A 15,444-nucleotide genomic window follows, 5' to 3' on the forward strand; every position below is an offset into this window, starting at 1 on the left:
TTTCATCTTATCAAAATAGGGACCATCTTAGTAACACATTTAAGTAGGTCAAATATTATATTTAACTTTCTAGTATAATATTTTGAATACAGAATTTACAACATTTTGGAGTTCCCATTGTGGCAAAGTGGAAATGAATCCGACTAGGAACCATGAGGTTGCGTGTTCAATCCCTGGCCTCACTCAGTGGGTTAAGGATCCGGCATTGCCATGAGCTGTGGTGTAGGTCACAGACACGGCTTGGATGTGGCGTTGCTGTGGCTCTGGCATAGGCTGTGGCTACAGCTCCAATTAGACCCCAGCCTGGGAAAATTCATATGCTGAGGGTGCGGCCCTAAAAAGACAAAAAGACAAAAAAAAAAAAAAAGAATTTATAGCATTTTGAACAAAAAAGCTTTTGTTAATAATTGGTGTGAAATTCAAAAGGGAAAGAAGGAAGGCAGAAAGAGAACTGAGGAAAGGAACCAACATTTACTGAGGACTTATTAGGTTCCTGTCACAATCAAAGGCACTTTTCATAGAAATCTCACTGGACTTTCATCACGATCCTTTGGAAAGGGCATGTCTTCTCCTTTTTACAGATGAGAAATCTGGGACAAAGGGAAGTAACCAACTAGTACATTTCTCAATAGGAATGAGGCATTTCTAGGAAATTTAAGACTAAAGAACCATGCAAGGTAATAAGCAACTGGCCTTATCTGGGGAGGCTCTTGGTGATCTATTTCTCTGACAGGAGTATAAGTGAGAAATGAGGACAGGTCTGACGGAGGACTATTCTCTCCTCTGAAGGTGTGGGAGAAACAGACAGAAAGCAATCAATTGTCTGAATGTACTTACTGACTAGTTATATGGTCCATGACCAAGGATTGGTGCCTGAGGCTTGTGGTGGATTACAGAGCTAGTCCCTGTCCTCAAAGAGCTTGTTGAGTTCTATTGGGAAGCCAGACAAGACACACATAGAATGAACAGAAATATTCAGATCTGATGATTACTAAAAATGCCTTAAGGGTCCAGAGAGCTTACGAGTTGATGCTGAGTTGCACAGTGACTGGAACTCCATAAACTGGTAATCAAGCCTTTTTTTTTTTAATCAAGCTTTTTTGAATAAGAAAGCCCCCATTTCTTGCCAAGGCCTGATGTCCCCTTTGTTTGACTGGGGTTATTAGCTTCAGCCACTTGGGTCCACAGCATTATAAGAAAAGTCTGTTCACTTGCTCCCTAAACACCTGCTTCACCTGTTTGTTCCTCAGGGTGTAGATGAAAGGGTTGAGCACTGGGGTCACCACAGTGTTGAGCAAGGCCACCACCTTGTTCCTGTCCTCCCCCTGGCGGCCCTTGCCCGACCGGACATACATGAAGATGCAGCTGCCATAGAAGAGAGACACAACAATGATGTGGGAGGAGCAGGTTGAGAAGGCTCTCTGCCTCTCCTTGGCCAAGGGGATGCGCAGGATGGTGTGGAGGATGTGGCCATAGCAGGTGGCCGTCACCAACAGAGTGCCCAGTAAGCTGACGTTGGCCATAATAAAACCCAGGAGTTCTATCAGACTTGTGTCTGCACATATGAGTTCCAGGAGCGGGAAGTTATCACAGAAGAAATGATTAATGACATTGGGGCCACAGAATGGCTGCCGAAATATGATGAAACTTAGAATGACAATAAGAAGAAATCCTGTCATCCATGAATAAAGGACTAACTGGACACAGACTCTTTTGCTCATGATGGTGACATAATGCAAGGGGTTACATATGGCCACATACCTGTCAAAGGACATCACTGCCAGGAGAAAGAACTCTGTGGTGCCCAGGGAGAAATAGAGGAAACTTTGTAAGAAACAGCCTGCTAGGGAGATGGTCTTATGTCTGGTCAGGATGTTGGTCAGCATCTTGGGGAAGATGACTGAGGTGAACCAGATCTCCAGGACAGCAAAGTTGCGGAGGAAGTAGTACATGGGGGTGTGGAGGCGCCTGTCCATGAGGGTGACGACCACGATGAGGAGGTTCCCCAGCAGAGTGAGGAGGTAGGTCAGGAGGAGCCCCAGGAAGATGAGCATCTGCAGTTCACATGCATCCGAGAGCCCCAGCAGGACAAACTCGGTGACAGTGGTGAGGTTCCCCATGGCTCCTCTGAGCTCTGCTGGGGCTGGCCAATCAGAGTGTGCAGCATCAGGAGCCATGATGTTCTAGGGACCTGAGGATGCTTGGAAGTGAAAGGAACAGGGATGAGTGTTTCCTTTGAGATTAAAGGGTTCTTCCTGTTTTGCAGAGGCCTCTGGAGGTACTTGTCTCTTGTACGGTCCCCCTGCTGTGTCTGTGTGTTAAGAGGAGAGAATGGTGTTGCAGGGACCCTAAGGAAGATACCAAAACAAAAATTATTCTTGCTTACTTTTCTTTTCTTTTTTGGCTGCGCCCACGGCATATAGAAGTTCATAGGTTAGGGATTGAACCCACACTACAGCAGCAACCCAGGGTGCTGCAGTGACAATGCTGGATCCTTAACCTGCTGTGCCACAAGGGAACATTCTTGCTTACATTTCTTAACCATATTTTTATTCTTGACTCAACAAATTCCTTTGGCCCAACATTATTTCAGTATCTTTCGGTTTTATCTTTATTTCAGTATTGGGTCTTCATCTGTAAGTAGTTCATATTTCAGGGTGGTAACATTTTTCCATTATTTAGTCATTCACTACAGGGAATTCATATCCTTGGCTATACTGATTGAGGATGCATGGACACTCTCTTGCTGTTTTAACATTACTTGAAAATTTGATTACTTTTACTGGTAGTTGGATTAATAAAAAGGAATGAGGAAATCTAAAAGAGAAAAGCACAACTCATATCCATCAAAAAGGAAGAATCCAAGTAAAATATGCCTAAATAAAAATCCCTTAGTGGGAGTTTGGTGTTCAAGGTTCTTAATGATATGTCCTCATATGATATAGCAAGTGTCTCTTCTACTTACATCCTCTCATCTGGTCTAGATACAACAAACCCTTTGTGATTTTTTTTATTCTTTATCCGTTTTATGCACCTGGGTTTTAGTACATGGCATCCTTTCAGACTGGAATAATCAGCCTTACAAGTCCCATTTACCTTTTTTTTTGGTCTTTTTGCCTTTTCTAGGGCTGCTTCCCGCGGCATATGGGGGTTCCCAGGCTAGGGGTCTAATGGGAGCTGTAACCGCCGGCCTATGCCAGAGCCACAGCAACGTGGGATGCGAGCTGTGTCTGCAACCTACACCACAGCTCACGGCAACGCCGGATCCTTAACCCACTGAGCAAGGCCAGGGACTGAACCCTAAACCTCATGATTCCTAGTCGGATTCGTTAACCACTGAGCCACAATGGGAACTCCAAGTCCCATTTATCTTTTAAGTCTCTCCTCATTAAGTGCTATCATTTCCATGAAGACTTCTCTTTTGAATATATTGAGTTTTTCCCCTGTATCTGATAATTTTACTATATACCACTTAATTTTTATTGTATTTTACCATTTTTTTCACTTGTCATTCATTAAATCAAAGATTTATTAACTTCTAAATTTTATATAGCCCTTAGTACAAGTTTCCGTAAATAATCAGCTTCAGTAAATATTTATTGAATGAGTGAATAATACCTCAAATGTCTGCAAGATGCATTTGGTGGTGTTTGACACAGAAGAGGTTGAGGATGTGTCACTTATGTTATACTTCCTAGAGGACAGCAACCCTGCAGAGTCATATAACTGGTCCATCTGAAAAGAGTTTGCTTTTCCTTATGAGAAGGTGGAGATGTCTCTTCACAAACATTCTCTAAGGGGAAAAACTCTACCTTTGAAATGGTCTGGAGTCTGAGCTAGTAAATAGACATATATCTGTTTGGGTCTGCTAGAGTGCTCCTCGCAGCAAAGAGCCCAAAATCCTTAAAAAGATATCTCTTTAAACGTATACATGTATGTGTGACTGGGTCACCTCGCTGTGCAGTAGAAAACTGACAGAACAGTATAAATCAGCTATAATGGAAAAAATAAAAATCATTATAAAAAAATAAAAGTAAAAAAAGGAAAGGTAACAGGCCAAGAACATTCAAGAAAATTTTGAACAAGAATGAGAGGGTATTCACCATACTAGGTATCAATTTATTATAAAATTATATTAATTTTGAAACAACATGAGATTAGCACAAAAAACAAACCAAAGATCAGGAAAATTTTTCTGTAAGGGGCTAGATAGTAAACAGTTTAGGCTTTTCATGCCAAAGGGCAAATTTGAGGATATTATGTAGATACTTATACAACAGAACAACTCCTGTCAATGACTGAGGAATTAAGGCCACTATGCGCATGTAGCGCCATCATCTCTACAGCCAACCTCCAGGCCCATGATGCAATGGGGAGGGAAGGAGAGAGGGGTGGAGAGAGGGGAGAGGGGTACTATCACAGAGAATCAGAGACTCTTCACTGCTTCACCCAGGAGGTGACTCACATCACTTCTGCTCACATTTTATTGGCCAAAACTAGTCACATGGCCCTGCAAGGTGACTAGAAAGTACAGTTTCTATTGTTCAAGAAGGAGCAAAATGAAAAAGAATTTGATAAATACATATCATTGTCCCTGCCACAAATGATAATTATAATTTATAAGGTGAAAATAATATAGTTTATAATGAGAAAACTGAAAAACAATATAAATATCCATCAAAGTGTTAAAGTAGCACATTGGAACAGTACAGTGAAAATGAATAAACTAGATCTGCATGTGTAAATACAGTAAATCTCAAAAACACAATGTTGAGAAAGCATAAAACTATGGGTAGGAGGGATAAGAACCAACCTCTAGATAATGATCACCCCTGAAGAGGAAAGGAGGCAGAGATGACACAATGGGATAATACGACATTTTGTTTCTTTTAGCCTGGGAATCTCCATATGCGGCAGGAGCGGCCCAAGAAATGCCAAAAAGACAAAATAAAATAAAATAAAATAAAAAATAAAATAAATAAAAAATAAAAAATTATCTGTAAAGGCAAATATATAGAAAAAGAAAGTTGATTAGTGGGTGCCTGAGGCTGAGGTTGGGAATGGGCATGAGGGACCTTATGGGGGTGATGGAAGTCTTTGAAAATTGAATTGTGGTGATGGTTACTCAGCACTGTAAGTCATTAAATTCTACACTTAAAATGGTAAATTTTAAGGTATTTAAATTATATCTCAATAAAGCTGTATTTTTAAAAAAATCTCTCTTTAAAAGTCAGCATCCCTGGAAATTTCCTTCCTTAAGCATTACCAACTGCTACCTTAATTATCAGGCAGAGATGTAACAAGAATTATTTGCCAGTCAGTGGAGAATAAGACTGGGATCCAGTTTAGGTATGTAGGATAGAGGAGATGCTAGGCCATATTAGTAGAGAAGATGAAATGGTAAACTATAAAAACTTTCCCTTTTTTATGGATTTGCCTTCTTTTCAGCACAGGCTACACTATTCAAAGTTATTTCACAAACTACTATTGTATCTAACTTTTGTTGACAGTTATTAAAGAACACAAAATAGTTGATCAACCTCTGAGGATGTGACTAGGTGCTAATTCCCCAGGGGTTATTTTCAGGCTCAATATTGCTTAGATCCTCAGTGACCTGAAAAAGAGTTCTTTGTAGCCCAATAATTTGGTTCAAAGGTGAGCTCAGTCAGACAAGAAATTTACCCAGATCTTTCCGGAACAGAAACAGAATCCAACATGAATGTGATACCCAGAAATATCATCGGGAGCTAATAGGATGAGTATCATTTAGACAAAATCCTGATAGGACACACTGGGAGAGAAACGGGAATAAAGACTGAGATGAGGAAGAGTTGGATGTGAGTGGAAGGGGAATAGAAAGGTCTGGGTTCATGGTGAATCATGAGCTTCGCACAAATAAAGCATGAAAAGACATTGTGATCAGCCCAAGGATAGAGCTCATAGGCAGGGTTGTTGATAAATTTCTATTTATTTCCTACTGCAAATGGGAGGTCAACAGCTAGGGGGTCAGATACAAAGAGAAGGGATCTGCTTCATCAATCTCAGGCACTTCTCCCTTTATCCTTGGTGAGTTAAAGTGGAGAATTGCCTGGCAGTCTGAGAGCCATGTCCTGGAGGTTTGTTCTGCCTTCTGGACAGTTCTATTATTCTTAGAAGGTGGGTGAAATCTTCTTCTAATGAAAATTGTTAAGTTTCACCCAGATATTGTTCTGAGCTCTGGGTTTTCCAAGGAGACAGTTACACAGAGCATAAGATGGGACAGGCAAAGGTCCTCAACACAAGGAACTTAATGGTTCTGCTTGGATAAACACTGACTTGCCTAAGCACTGACCAGGATGGTGCAGCTAAAGTTACAAACAAGACCCAGTACATGTGCTTTATGTGCCCTACCTTATGATGGAATATAAAAGACAAGTACCAGGAAGGGGAGGGTTTGGGGAAGCCTTGGCTGCGCCATCCTCTGCAGTGCCAAGGTGAAGATTACCCCTCAGGCCGAGGGTTAGGTTCTAGCAGCCATTTGGGGAAGTTCCAGTCAGGCCATACACTACTTACAGACTGCAGAAGATTCTTGGCTCAAAGGTATTTCTTGACCTTGCAATGTTATCTATGGACTCTAAATGCAGATCTTACACTGTTAGGTATGAGACCTCCATCCCTCATGAATTCGATAGCATTCTTTAAAGACAACTATCCTTTTCCAAAGTATCCTGGTCAGCCGGCACTTCCAAAGTATCCTGAATGGTCAGCCAGTGGGAGAATGGTTTCCTTGGACTCTGTCTTTATTCAGTTCACAGGATCTGATGAGTCCAGGATGTTTTGAAATTTTCCATTTTCAGCAAGCTCATCCTGGGGAAAGCCTTGGAAGAGTTCAATTATCATTTAGTGGAATCTTCCTTCATCCTTCTTTTGGTGATTTTGACTGATGAAAGACTTATTACATCCTCATGTTGGGCCAATCTCTGTGAGGTGATATTTTTCCTGTGAACAATGGGGCTCTATGAGACAATGAATGAACTACTTCTGGAATAAACACATCTCTTTGTGGAGATGACATCAGGGCTGAAAGATTTGGACTGCAGTTTTGTTTTCTTTAGGGATCTACTCTTCTAAGTTTCATGGTGCTTGGGATCCCTGGAGAATTAGTAATAATGAGCCTCACTCAGCTTCTTCCCAGCTCTCTTTGCTGTTACTCACTATAGCTTTTCAAACAAAAGTTTCAGTTGTTTGTTCAGATCAGGAATAACAGTTACTTTTAGTTAAAGTAATATATCTAATTATTTCTCTGAAACTGGAGCTCCTGTCTAATATTAGGCAGTCCTACTATTACAGGGATATAAGAAACCATCACAAGTAATACAGGAACTTGGCTAGTTCTACCCTAATCCCTACTTCACTGGGGCTGAGAGATGGTAGAAAGGGACATAGGAGAAGGAAAAGAAAAAGTTAGGATTAATTTTTTCCCCAGCTTTATTGAGGTATAATTGACAAATAAAAAGGTATATATTTAAAGTGTACATGGGAGTTCCTATTGTGGCTCAGCAGGTTAAGAATCCAAAGAGTATCCATGAGGTGGGATTGATCTCCAGCCTTGCTCAGTGTGTTAAGGATCCAGTGTTTCCTGTGAGCTGTGGTGTAGGTCACAGTCATGGCTTGGATCTGGTGTGGCTGTGGCTATGGCTGGCAGCTACAGCTCCGATTTGACCCCTAGCCTGGGAACTTCCATAGGTCCCAGGTGCGGCCCTAAAAAGCAAAAAAAAAAAAAGGTGCAATGTAATGAATGTGTACATTGTGAAGTGATTGGTACAATGAGGTTAATTAACACATCCCTCACGACACATAGTTCACATTTATGTGTGTGTATGTGGTAAGAATGCTTAAGATTAATTCTTAGCAAATTTCAAGTATAAAATATAATATTATCAACTATGAACACTGTGCTGTACATTAGGTCTCCAGAAATTATTCATCTTATATTTAGGAGTTTGTACCCTTGACCAGTATCTCCCCATTTCCTCTACTCTCCCAGGCCCTGGCAACCACCATCCTGTTTCTATGAACTGGACTTTTTGTTTGTTTATTTAGATTCCACATACAGGTGACGCCATACAGTATTTGTCTTTTTCTGTCTGGCTTATTTCATTTAACACAATTTCCTTCTGTTTCATCTGTTTTTGCAAATGGCAAGATTTTCTTCTTTTTTATGACTGATTAATATTCCAATGTAATATCTACTTGAAATAAATTGTCAGATATTTTTCCAGCAAAGATGGGTTTATTTGGGGTTGCAACCATGGTGAACCATGTGCAACTCCCTGTACTGCAAGGGAAGAAGAATGCTTTTATAGAGAAAAGGAAGTTGGGAGGGCTATGGCAAAAAAAGAGTGTGGCTTTTCATTGGCTGAGTCCTTGCCAGGAAAAAAAGGAGTCTTTCTTCTTCGTGCTGGGCTCTGCTATCATCACAGGGAGTGAGAACTTCCCCTTCTGGTCTCTCAATTCTATTTACCTGGGATTTAAACAGAATCGTATCTTCTTTATCCATTCAACAGGTGACAGACACTTGTTTCCATATCTTAACTATTTTGAGTAATGCTGCTAAAAACATGGATTGCAGATCTCTCTTTGAAACAGGGGGATGCCCTGGATGCACTGGGCCTGAAGCACGACTGCTGAGGCTACATGGGGCTGGCTTGCTGGACCTGATTATAAAGCTGCACAACTATGTGCCCCTGGAGAAGTGACCATGGACTACAGTAGTCAGTGACTTGTCCAGTTTGTTCCCCTGAGGTAACAGGAGCTGGAAGAAATGCCTACCCACAGCCCTGTCAGTGTGTGACTCCTATGGAAAGAACCATTTAGCAAAGGTCTTTGAGGATCACAAGGAGGTCCTAACAGTTGAAAAAACTTTTTTTGTTGTTTCCTTTGGATATACTCTCCAGAGTAGGTCTTCTGGATCATATGGTGGTTCTATATTTAATTTTTCAAAGAAACTTCCAATCTGTTTTCCATAATGGCTGTGCCAATGTCCATTCCTAACAACAGTGTACAAGGGTTCCCTTTTATTGACATTCTCACCAACACTTGTTATTACTTATCTTTTTAAAATCATAGGCACCCTAACAGGTATGAGGTGACATCTCACTGTGGTTTTGATTTGCATTTCCCTAATAATTAGTGATGTTGAGTACACTTTCATGTACTTGTCCATTTGCATGTTTTCTTCAGAAAAATGTCTACCCAGGATCTTTGCCCATGTTAAAAGGACTTATTTGATTTTTTTTTGGCTTTTGAGTTGATTCTTCATAAACCCAAGTATCTCTCTTGAACTCCAGAACCATCTATCCTACTGCTTACTGCAGAGTTCTACCTGGGTGACTTAAAGCACTGTGTTAAAACTGACTGAAAAAATACACAGGAGAACAATAAAACAACACTAGTTATTGCAGGTGGTAGTCTGGGGTGGGTAGGGGCAGTGTTGACAGCATGATTCCTCACCATATGTCTTCTTGATGAATGAAAAAATGTGAATGTATCGTTCCTTTCTCTCCACCCATCCACTTCTCCCCTAACTTGCTCTTCTCATTTACTCCTGTTTATGTGAATGGTATCATCATTGCCTTGGTCACCCACGCCAGAATTTGGGGAGTTATCCTGGACTCTTTTCTCTCCTTTACTCTCTTATTCCAACTTCTGTAATTCTGCCTCAAAAATTTTTCATGAATAAATTTTCCATACCCACTGCTATTGCCTTAGCTTGGGTTTTTTCTTACTTGGATTTTACTATCTTTCTCACTTTAGTTCTCCACATAATGCTAGAGTCATCTTTCAACACAAAATGGACTACAATATTTTTCAGCCTAAATCATTTGATGCCTCCAGTAACCTTCAGAGTAAAATGTAAGTTTTCTAGTATAGCATCTTTTCAATCTTGGGACCACCTACTGCTTCAGTTCCTTCTGCTATGAGTCTTCTTTCATAGCTTAGTCTTCAACCAAACGGCTTACTTCTCTTGAAAATATCATATTCTCTCTGGCCTACATGCCTTTACATATATGTTGTTCTTTCTACTTGAAATGCCTTTCCAACCTTGGCAAAAAACGGATTGAACTGAGAAAACTTTTCTAAGTAGTTCTGCCCCCAACCCTCAGCCCAACCACATTCTTCTCAATTATAAATTCTGATATTGCACTAAATACAATATTATCACCACTGAGTTCTTCCTCTGTATCTCCCTGCTAGCTATATGACCCTGGACAAATCCTGAGAGCAGAAACTGAACCATGCTTTTCTTTGTATTTTAAGCATCTAGCACAGTACCCTTGAGATAGCATCACAGTTTTTAATTGTTAACCATTGTTTTTAATGAGTGTTTCTTATCTCTTCTAGCTGTCATATTCCTTTCATTTGGGTAACAAAACTGGGAAAGAAATATTATTGCAGAAGGCAGGATAAAGCCTTTTCAAGGTTAGGACTCAGGGCCTAGGAAAAACCTGATGAGTCAGGGCAAAGCTTATTTCCCGAGATTCTGCATAACAGGGGAAAGAGGAGATGAAGAAGAAGAGTAGCTCAGAGCTGAGGGCTCCTTGGGAAGAGGTGGAGCCCTTTGCATTTTACGATCTTTCTCACTTTAGGCTGAGACTTTCCCAACCCTAGGCTGAGACTAAGAGAGGAGAAGACAGAACCCAACATAGAGTTGTAGGTCTGAGAACAGAGAGAATTTGTGATGTGTTTTCTGGGAAGGTCCAGGACAGTGGCTGTACCTTTGAGGAGAGGTGGCTGCATAAAGTTTCAGGCAGGTGGGACATTAGAGAGCATCAGAGTTTCTATGGCTCAGAGAGGTGCAGAAATAGAGTAATAAAGTCTAGAGTGCCTGAAAGGGGCACAGAGGTTGCAGGAAGAGCTGTCCAGCCTGCAAGGGCCTCATTGAAGAAAATGAGGTGTGATGTGCCAGCTACATGTGGACCGATGACTGGGGGCAGGATGGGAGGGTCCAGAGAACAGGTGGGTGAAGGAGGGCCTCCTTGTCTTCCCCTATCTTCCTCAAAACTTAGACACAACATTGGAGAAAAGTGTGCTTGTGGGAGAAGCCAGAACTGACTGAGATTTAATTTTCACCTTCAGGTTAATGGGGCGTCTAGGGAAATTAAGCTGAGTTTTAAGAATAGAAAGTAAATTAAACTTGGTGTACACATGAGTTTGTGAACTAAGATTAGTAATTGCTTTCCCTGGCATCAGATAGTGTTACAAATCAATTAATTAAAAATTAATGTAGGAGCTCCTGCTATGGCACAGCAGGATTGGTGGTGTCTAGGGTGCACTGGGACATGGGTCCAATCCCTGGCCCAGCACAGTGGGTTAAGAGTCTGGCGTTGCTGCAGCTTGGGTTGCCACTGCAGCTCAGATCTGATCCCTGGCCTGGGAGCTCCACATACCTCGGGCCAGCCAAAAATGAAAAAAAAAAAAATTAAATGTAAAATGTACAAAGGAGTAGTACATATATCAAATTGCTATAAACTTTTCAATCTAAATGTAATTTAGATTATTAATCCTTTATCAATAAAAATGTAAGTGTTCCACTGTTCTGAGGGTTAGTGATTCTTGATCCATTAACTATGTGGTGTAGTGAAAAAGTATTTGCCTTAGAGTCGGATAAACCTGGATGGATATTTCAGTCCTGCAACCTGCTAGCTGATGACTTGTCATCTCTGAGCCTCATTTTCTTCATAGGTAATACATACAAAATACACATTAGTTTCCTCCCTTTCCCTTTGACTTGTCCCACGACGTCTCTGATGGCCTAACGTGTGGGTCTGTCATAACTATTATCACTAAATAATCTTTATTATATTAAACACATTATTTAAATTATTATTATTTTTCGTCTTTTTTTCTAGGGCCGCACCCATGGCACAGGGAGGTTCCCAGGCTAGGGGTCCAATAGGAGCTGTAACTGCCAGTCTACACCACAGTGACAGCAACACCAGATGCAAGACACGTCTGTGACCTACACCACAGCTCATGGCAACGCTGGATCCTTAACCCACTAAGAAAGGCCAGGGATCAAACCCGCAACCTCATAGTTCCTAGTCGGATTTGTTAACCACTGAGCCATGATGGGAACTCCTAAATTATTACTATTAAATAAACTTAAAATTTGTTTTAAATTCGTCTGTTGATTACACCCACAACTCTTGAATAACATGTTTATACTGATGTTTTTTGTTATCTATTTTAAGCAATATATATTTATTTTATGAAACGTGAGTTGTTTTGCTCACTGACAGTGTCTCTCTCTCTCTTCTCTGATATCTTCTTACAATTTTGAGTTTTTGTTCTTCTATTACTTTTATATCTTTAAGTGATATGTCTCTTTTTAGACTCATCACCTACGGACAGCATCTCTAGGTACTCCAGGGAGAGGAGGAAACATGCATCCCTCCCTTTTTTCCACCTTTCCAAGATTTTATTTATGATGACTTTTTTTTTTTTTTTTTTTTGTCTTTTGTTGTTGTTGTTGTTGTTGCTGTTGCTATTTCTTGGGCCGCTCCCGCGGCATATGGAGGTTCCCAGGCTAGGGGTCGAATTGGAGCTGTAGCCACCAGCCTACGCCAGAGCCACAGCAATGCAGGATCCGAGCCGCGTCTGCAAACTACACCACAGCTCACGACAACGCCGGATCATTAACCCACTGAGCAAGGGCAGGGACCGAACCCGCAACCTCATGGTTCCTAGTCGGATTTGTTAACCACTGTGCCACTACGGAAACTCCTATTTTTGATGCCTTTTAGCAGTATTTGTTGGGACTTGCTTTGTGATTCTGTCAGTGATCATTTCTTATAAATGATCTATGTGTGTTAAAAGGAATGTATAGTCTCTTTTAGATAAAGGGCTCTATACTCTTGAGCCCATGCTTATTAATTGTATTCTTTTTTTTTTTTTACAACATAACCAATATTTTGTCTGATTGATATATGTTTCTGAAAGACACATGTTAAAACCTCCTATGACTGTGTTTTCTCAGTTGCCCCTCGAAGTTCTTCATTTTTTTGCTTCGTATCTTTTCAGGCTATGTGGATAGATGTGTACACTTCAGAATTATTTTGTTTTCCTTCCTTTGATCATATGTAACAACCCTCTTTATTTTTCACAACTTTTTTTGTTTTTTGCCTCAAAATCTACTTAGTCTGATATCAATACAGCAAAACTAGCTTTCTTCTGGTGTATGTTTTCCTATCACTTTGTCATGCTTCTTGTGTTACCATGTACAAGATGTTTCCTTAAATAGCTTATACCTGATTTGTTTTGTATGTGTGTCCTCTTGGATTTCTGTCTTTTAACTAGGGGATTTAATCTGTTACATTTATTGTGATTATTTATATATTTGGATCCAGTTCTATTAAACTCTTTTATACTTTATATTTACCATTACTTCCCCTTTTCCACCTATTCCAAGTATTTTCTCTCCCCTTTCCTTGCATGTTTTTTTTTCTTTTTTGGCCATGTCCATAGCATGCATAAGTTCCCAAGTCAGGGATCAAACCTGCACCACAGCAGTGACAATACCGGATCCTTAACCTACTGAGCCACAAATAAACTCCAAGTCTCCCCCCTTTCTGGTCTTCTATTGGATTGGGCCAATCTGAGCCACATCTGCAACCTACACCACAGCTCAGGGCAACGCTGGATCCTTAACCCACTGAGTGAAGCCAGGGATTGAACCCCCATCCTCGTGGATCCTAGTAAAGTTTGTTAACCACTGAGCCACGAAGGGAACTTGTGATCTAGTTTTATGATTTATGATCATTTTGATCCTCATTTTTTCACTGTTATTTTGGAAGTTATACAGTTTGTTTCTGCTCTCTTAGTAGTTCCCTTAGTTGTTTTTTTGCTTTTTTTTTCGTTTGATTATTTGTTTTTGGTCATTTTGGCCACCCCATGGTATATGGAGCTTCCGGGCCAGGAATCAGAGCCACAGTCATGACCTAAGCCACAGCTGTGGCAACACCAGATCCCTAACTCACTCTGCCTGGCTGGGGAATGAACCTGTGTCCCAGTAGCTCCCAATCTCATTGTGGCTGCTGATTCTGTTTTACACAGCAGAAGCTCCAGTTGCCTTACATTTTTAACATACATTTTTGGCTTCAATCTTGACTGATTACTTGTTCCTCTATATCTGGATTATAACTATTACCATCATTTGAAAATTCCCCCATACCCCTATCCTGAGGAGTCACTAAATCTTCTTCTTTTTCTTTTTTTTGCTTTTGAGAGCCACACTTGAGGCATATGGAGGCTCCCAGGCTAAGTATCTAATCAGAGCTACAGCTGCCTGCCTACACCACAGCTGCAGCAATGCCAGATCCGAGCCACATCTGCGACCTACACCACAGCTCATGGCAATACCAGATCCTTAACCCACTGAGCAAGGCTAGGGATTGAACCTGCAACCTCATGGTTCCTAGGCAGATTCATTTCCACTGTGCCATGACGGGAACTCCGAGGAGTCACTAAATCTGATCCTTGTCTCCCATGATTACATGTTTCTTGGCTTCATTTGATGAAACATATCATCTGATATCTTCTTGAGAAAGGGTAAATGAATTTTTTGAGAATTTGTGTGCAAATATCTTTCCCCGACACTAGATTGATTATTGGTCTGGGTACAGAATTCTAGGTTGGCTTAATTCCCGCCAAGATGCTAAAGTAACACAATTGCAGTCTCTTCCTCAAGATAAGTAACAAAGGAAACAGAGAGGGAAAAAAACAAAACTTGAAAAAAAGCATGAGAAATCCCTGGGTTTCTGGGGACAAGGAGTGCTGTCTGAACAGATTTATGCATGTGTATGTGTGAGGTGGTGGTGGCAGCGGCTTTGGCCTGGAGCATTGTTGCAGAGATTAAAATGGGAAAATGAATAATTGCATTGTGTTCTTTGCCTCTCCTACACAATTATTCTGGGACAAATACTTGTGTGGACTCAAAGAACTCTGGCCCAGATGGCCTCAGAATAAAATCAGGGCACTGGGGAAGCCCAGTGCTTACAAGAAGTTGAGAAAAACAGATGGACACTGATTAACTTTGGTCAGGGGCTCTATTACCCCTTCCACTCCAGATTCTCAAGGTAAGGTTGCCCCGTAAAGCTGTTTTTTGCTGAGGTCAAGAGGACTCTGATTTTAACACATGTTTTCTGGAGTGAGGAGTAATTTCTTGAGCATTTTGGATGCCTGGAGATTCCCAAGGGTTCCCCTGCACCTACCCTAAGATTCTTGAGACTAACATAATCTGAGGTTCAGGCCTTACTCCGTATCACTGCCTGGCTGGGTAGCCAGGGGAAAATGAGCCAAACTAGCAAGCATCAATATCATTAGTTATCTAATGCTATGTGATGTATTATCCCAAATGTAGCAAGTACATTGAAGTATTATAAAGACTTATAAAGGCTTATCTCT

General features: G+C 40.9%; 1 protein-coding gene across 3 annotated transcripts in view; it reads right to left on the reverse strand.

Annotated features, from left to right (window-relative positions):
- Window positions 1–453: 453 nt before the first annotated feature.
- Window positions 454–15,444, reverse strand: part of LOC100155532 (olfactory receptor 6E1-like) — a 33,505-nt gene continuing 18,514 nt past the window's right edge. Inside the window, exon 2 of one of the 3 annotated variants that reach the window (XM_021100005.2) lies at window positions 454–2,348. In XM_021100005.2, coding sequence (XP_020955664.1) covers window positions 1,191–2,177 — 987 coding nt within the window. In that variant the 5' untranslated portion in view covers window positions 2,178–2,348 and the 3' untranslated portion in view covers window positions 454–1,190. Of the gene's footprint in view, window positions 2,349–4,088; window positions 6,979–15,444 lie in introns of those variants that run through there. The other 2 variants (XR_014810862.1, XR_014810861.1) reach the window with 2 other exon arrangements.

The sequence above is a fragment of the Sus scrofa genome, chromosome 7 (genome assembly GCF_054392235.1).
Source record: "Sus scrofa isolate SSC_HxYL_T2T_F1_AM1 chromosome 7, Sscrofa_HxYL_maternal_Yorkshire_Landrace_v2.0, whole genome shotgun sequence".
NCBI classification, from domain to species: domain Eukaryota; kingdom Metazoa; phylum Chordata; class Mammalia; order Artiodactyla; family Suidae; genus Sus; species Sus scrofa.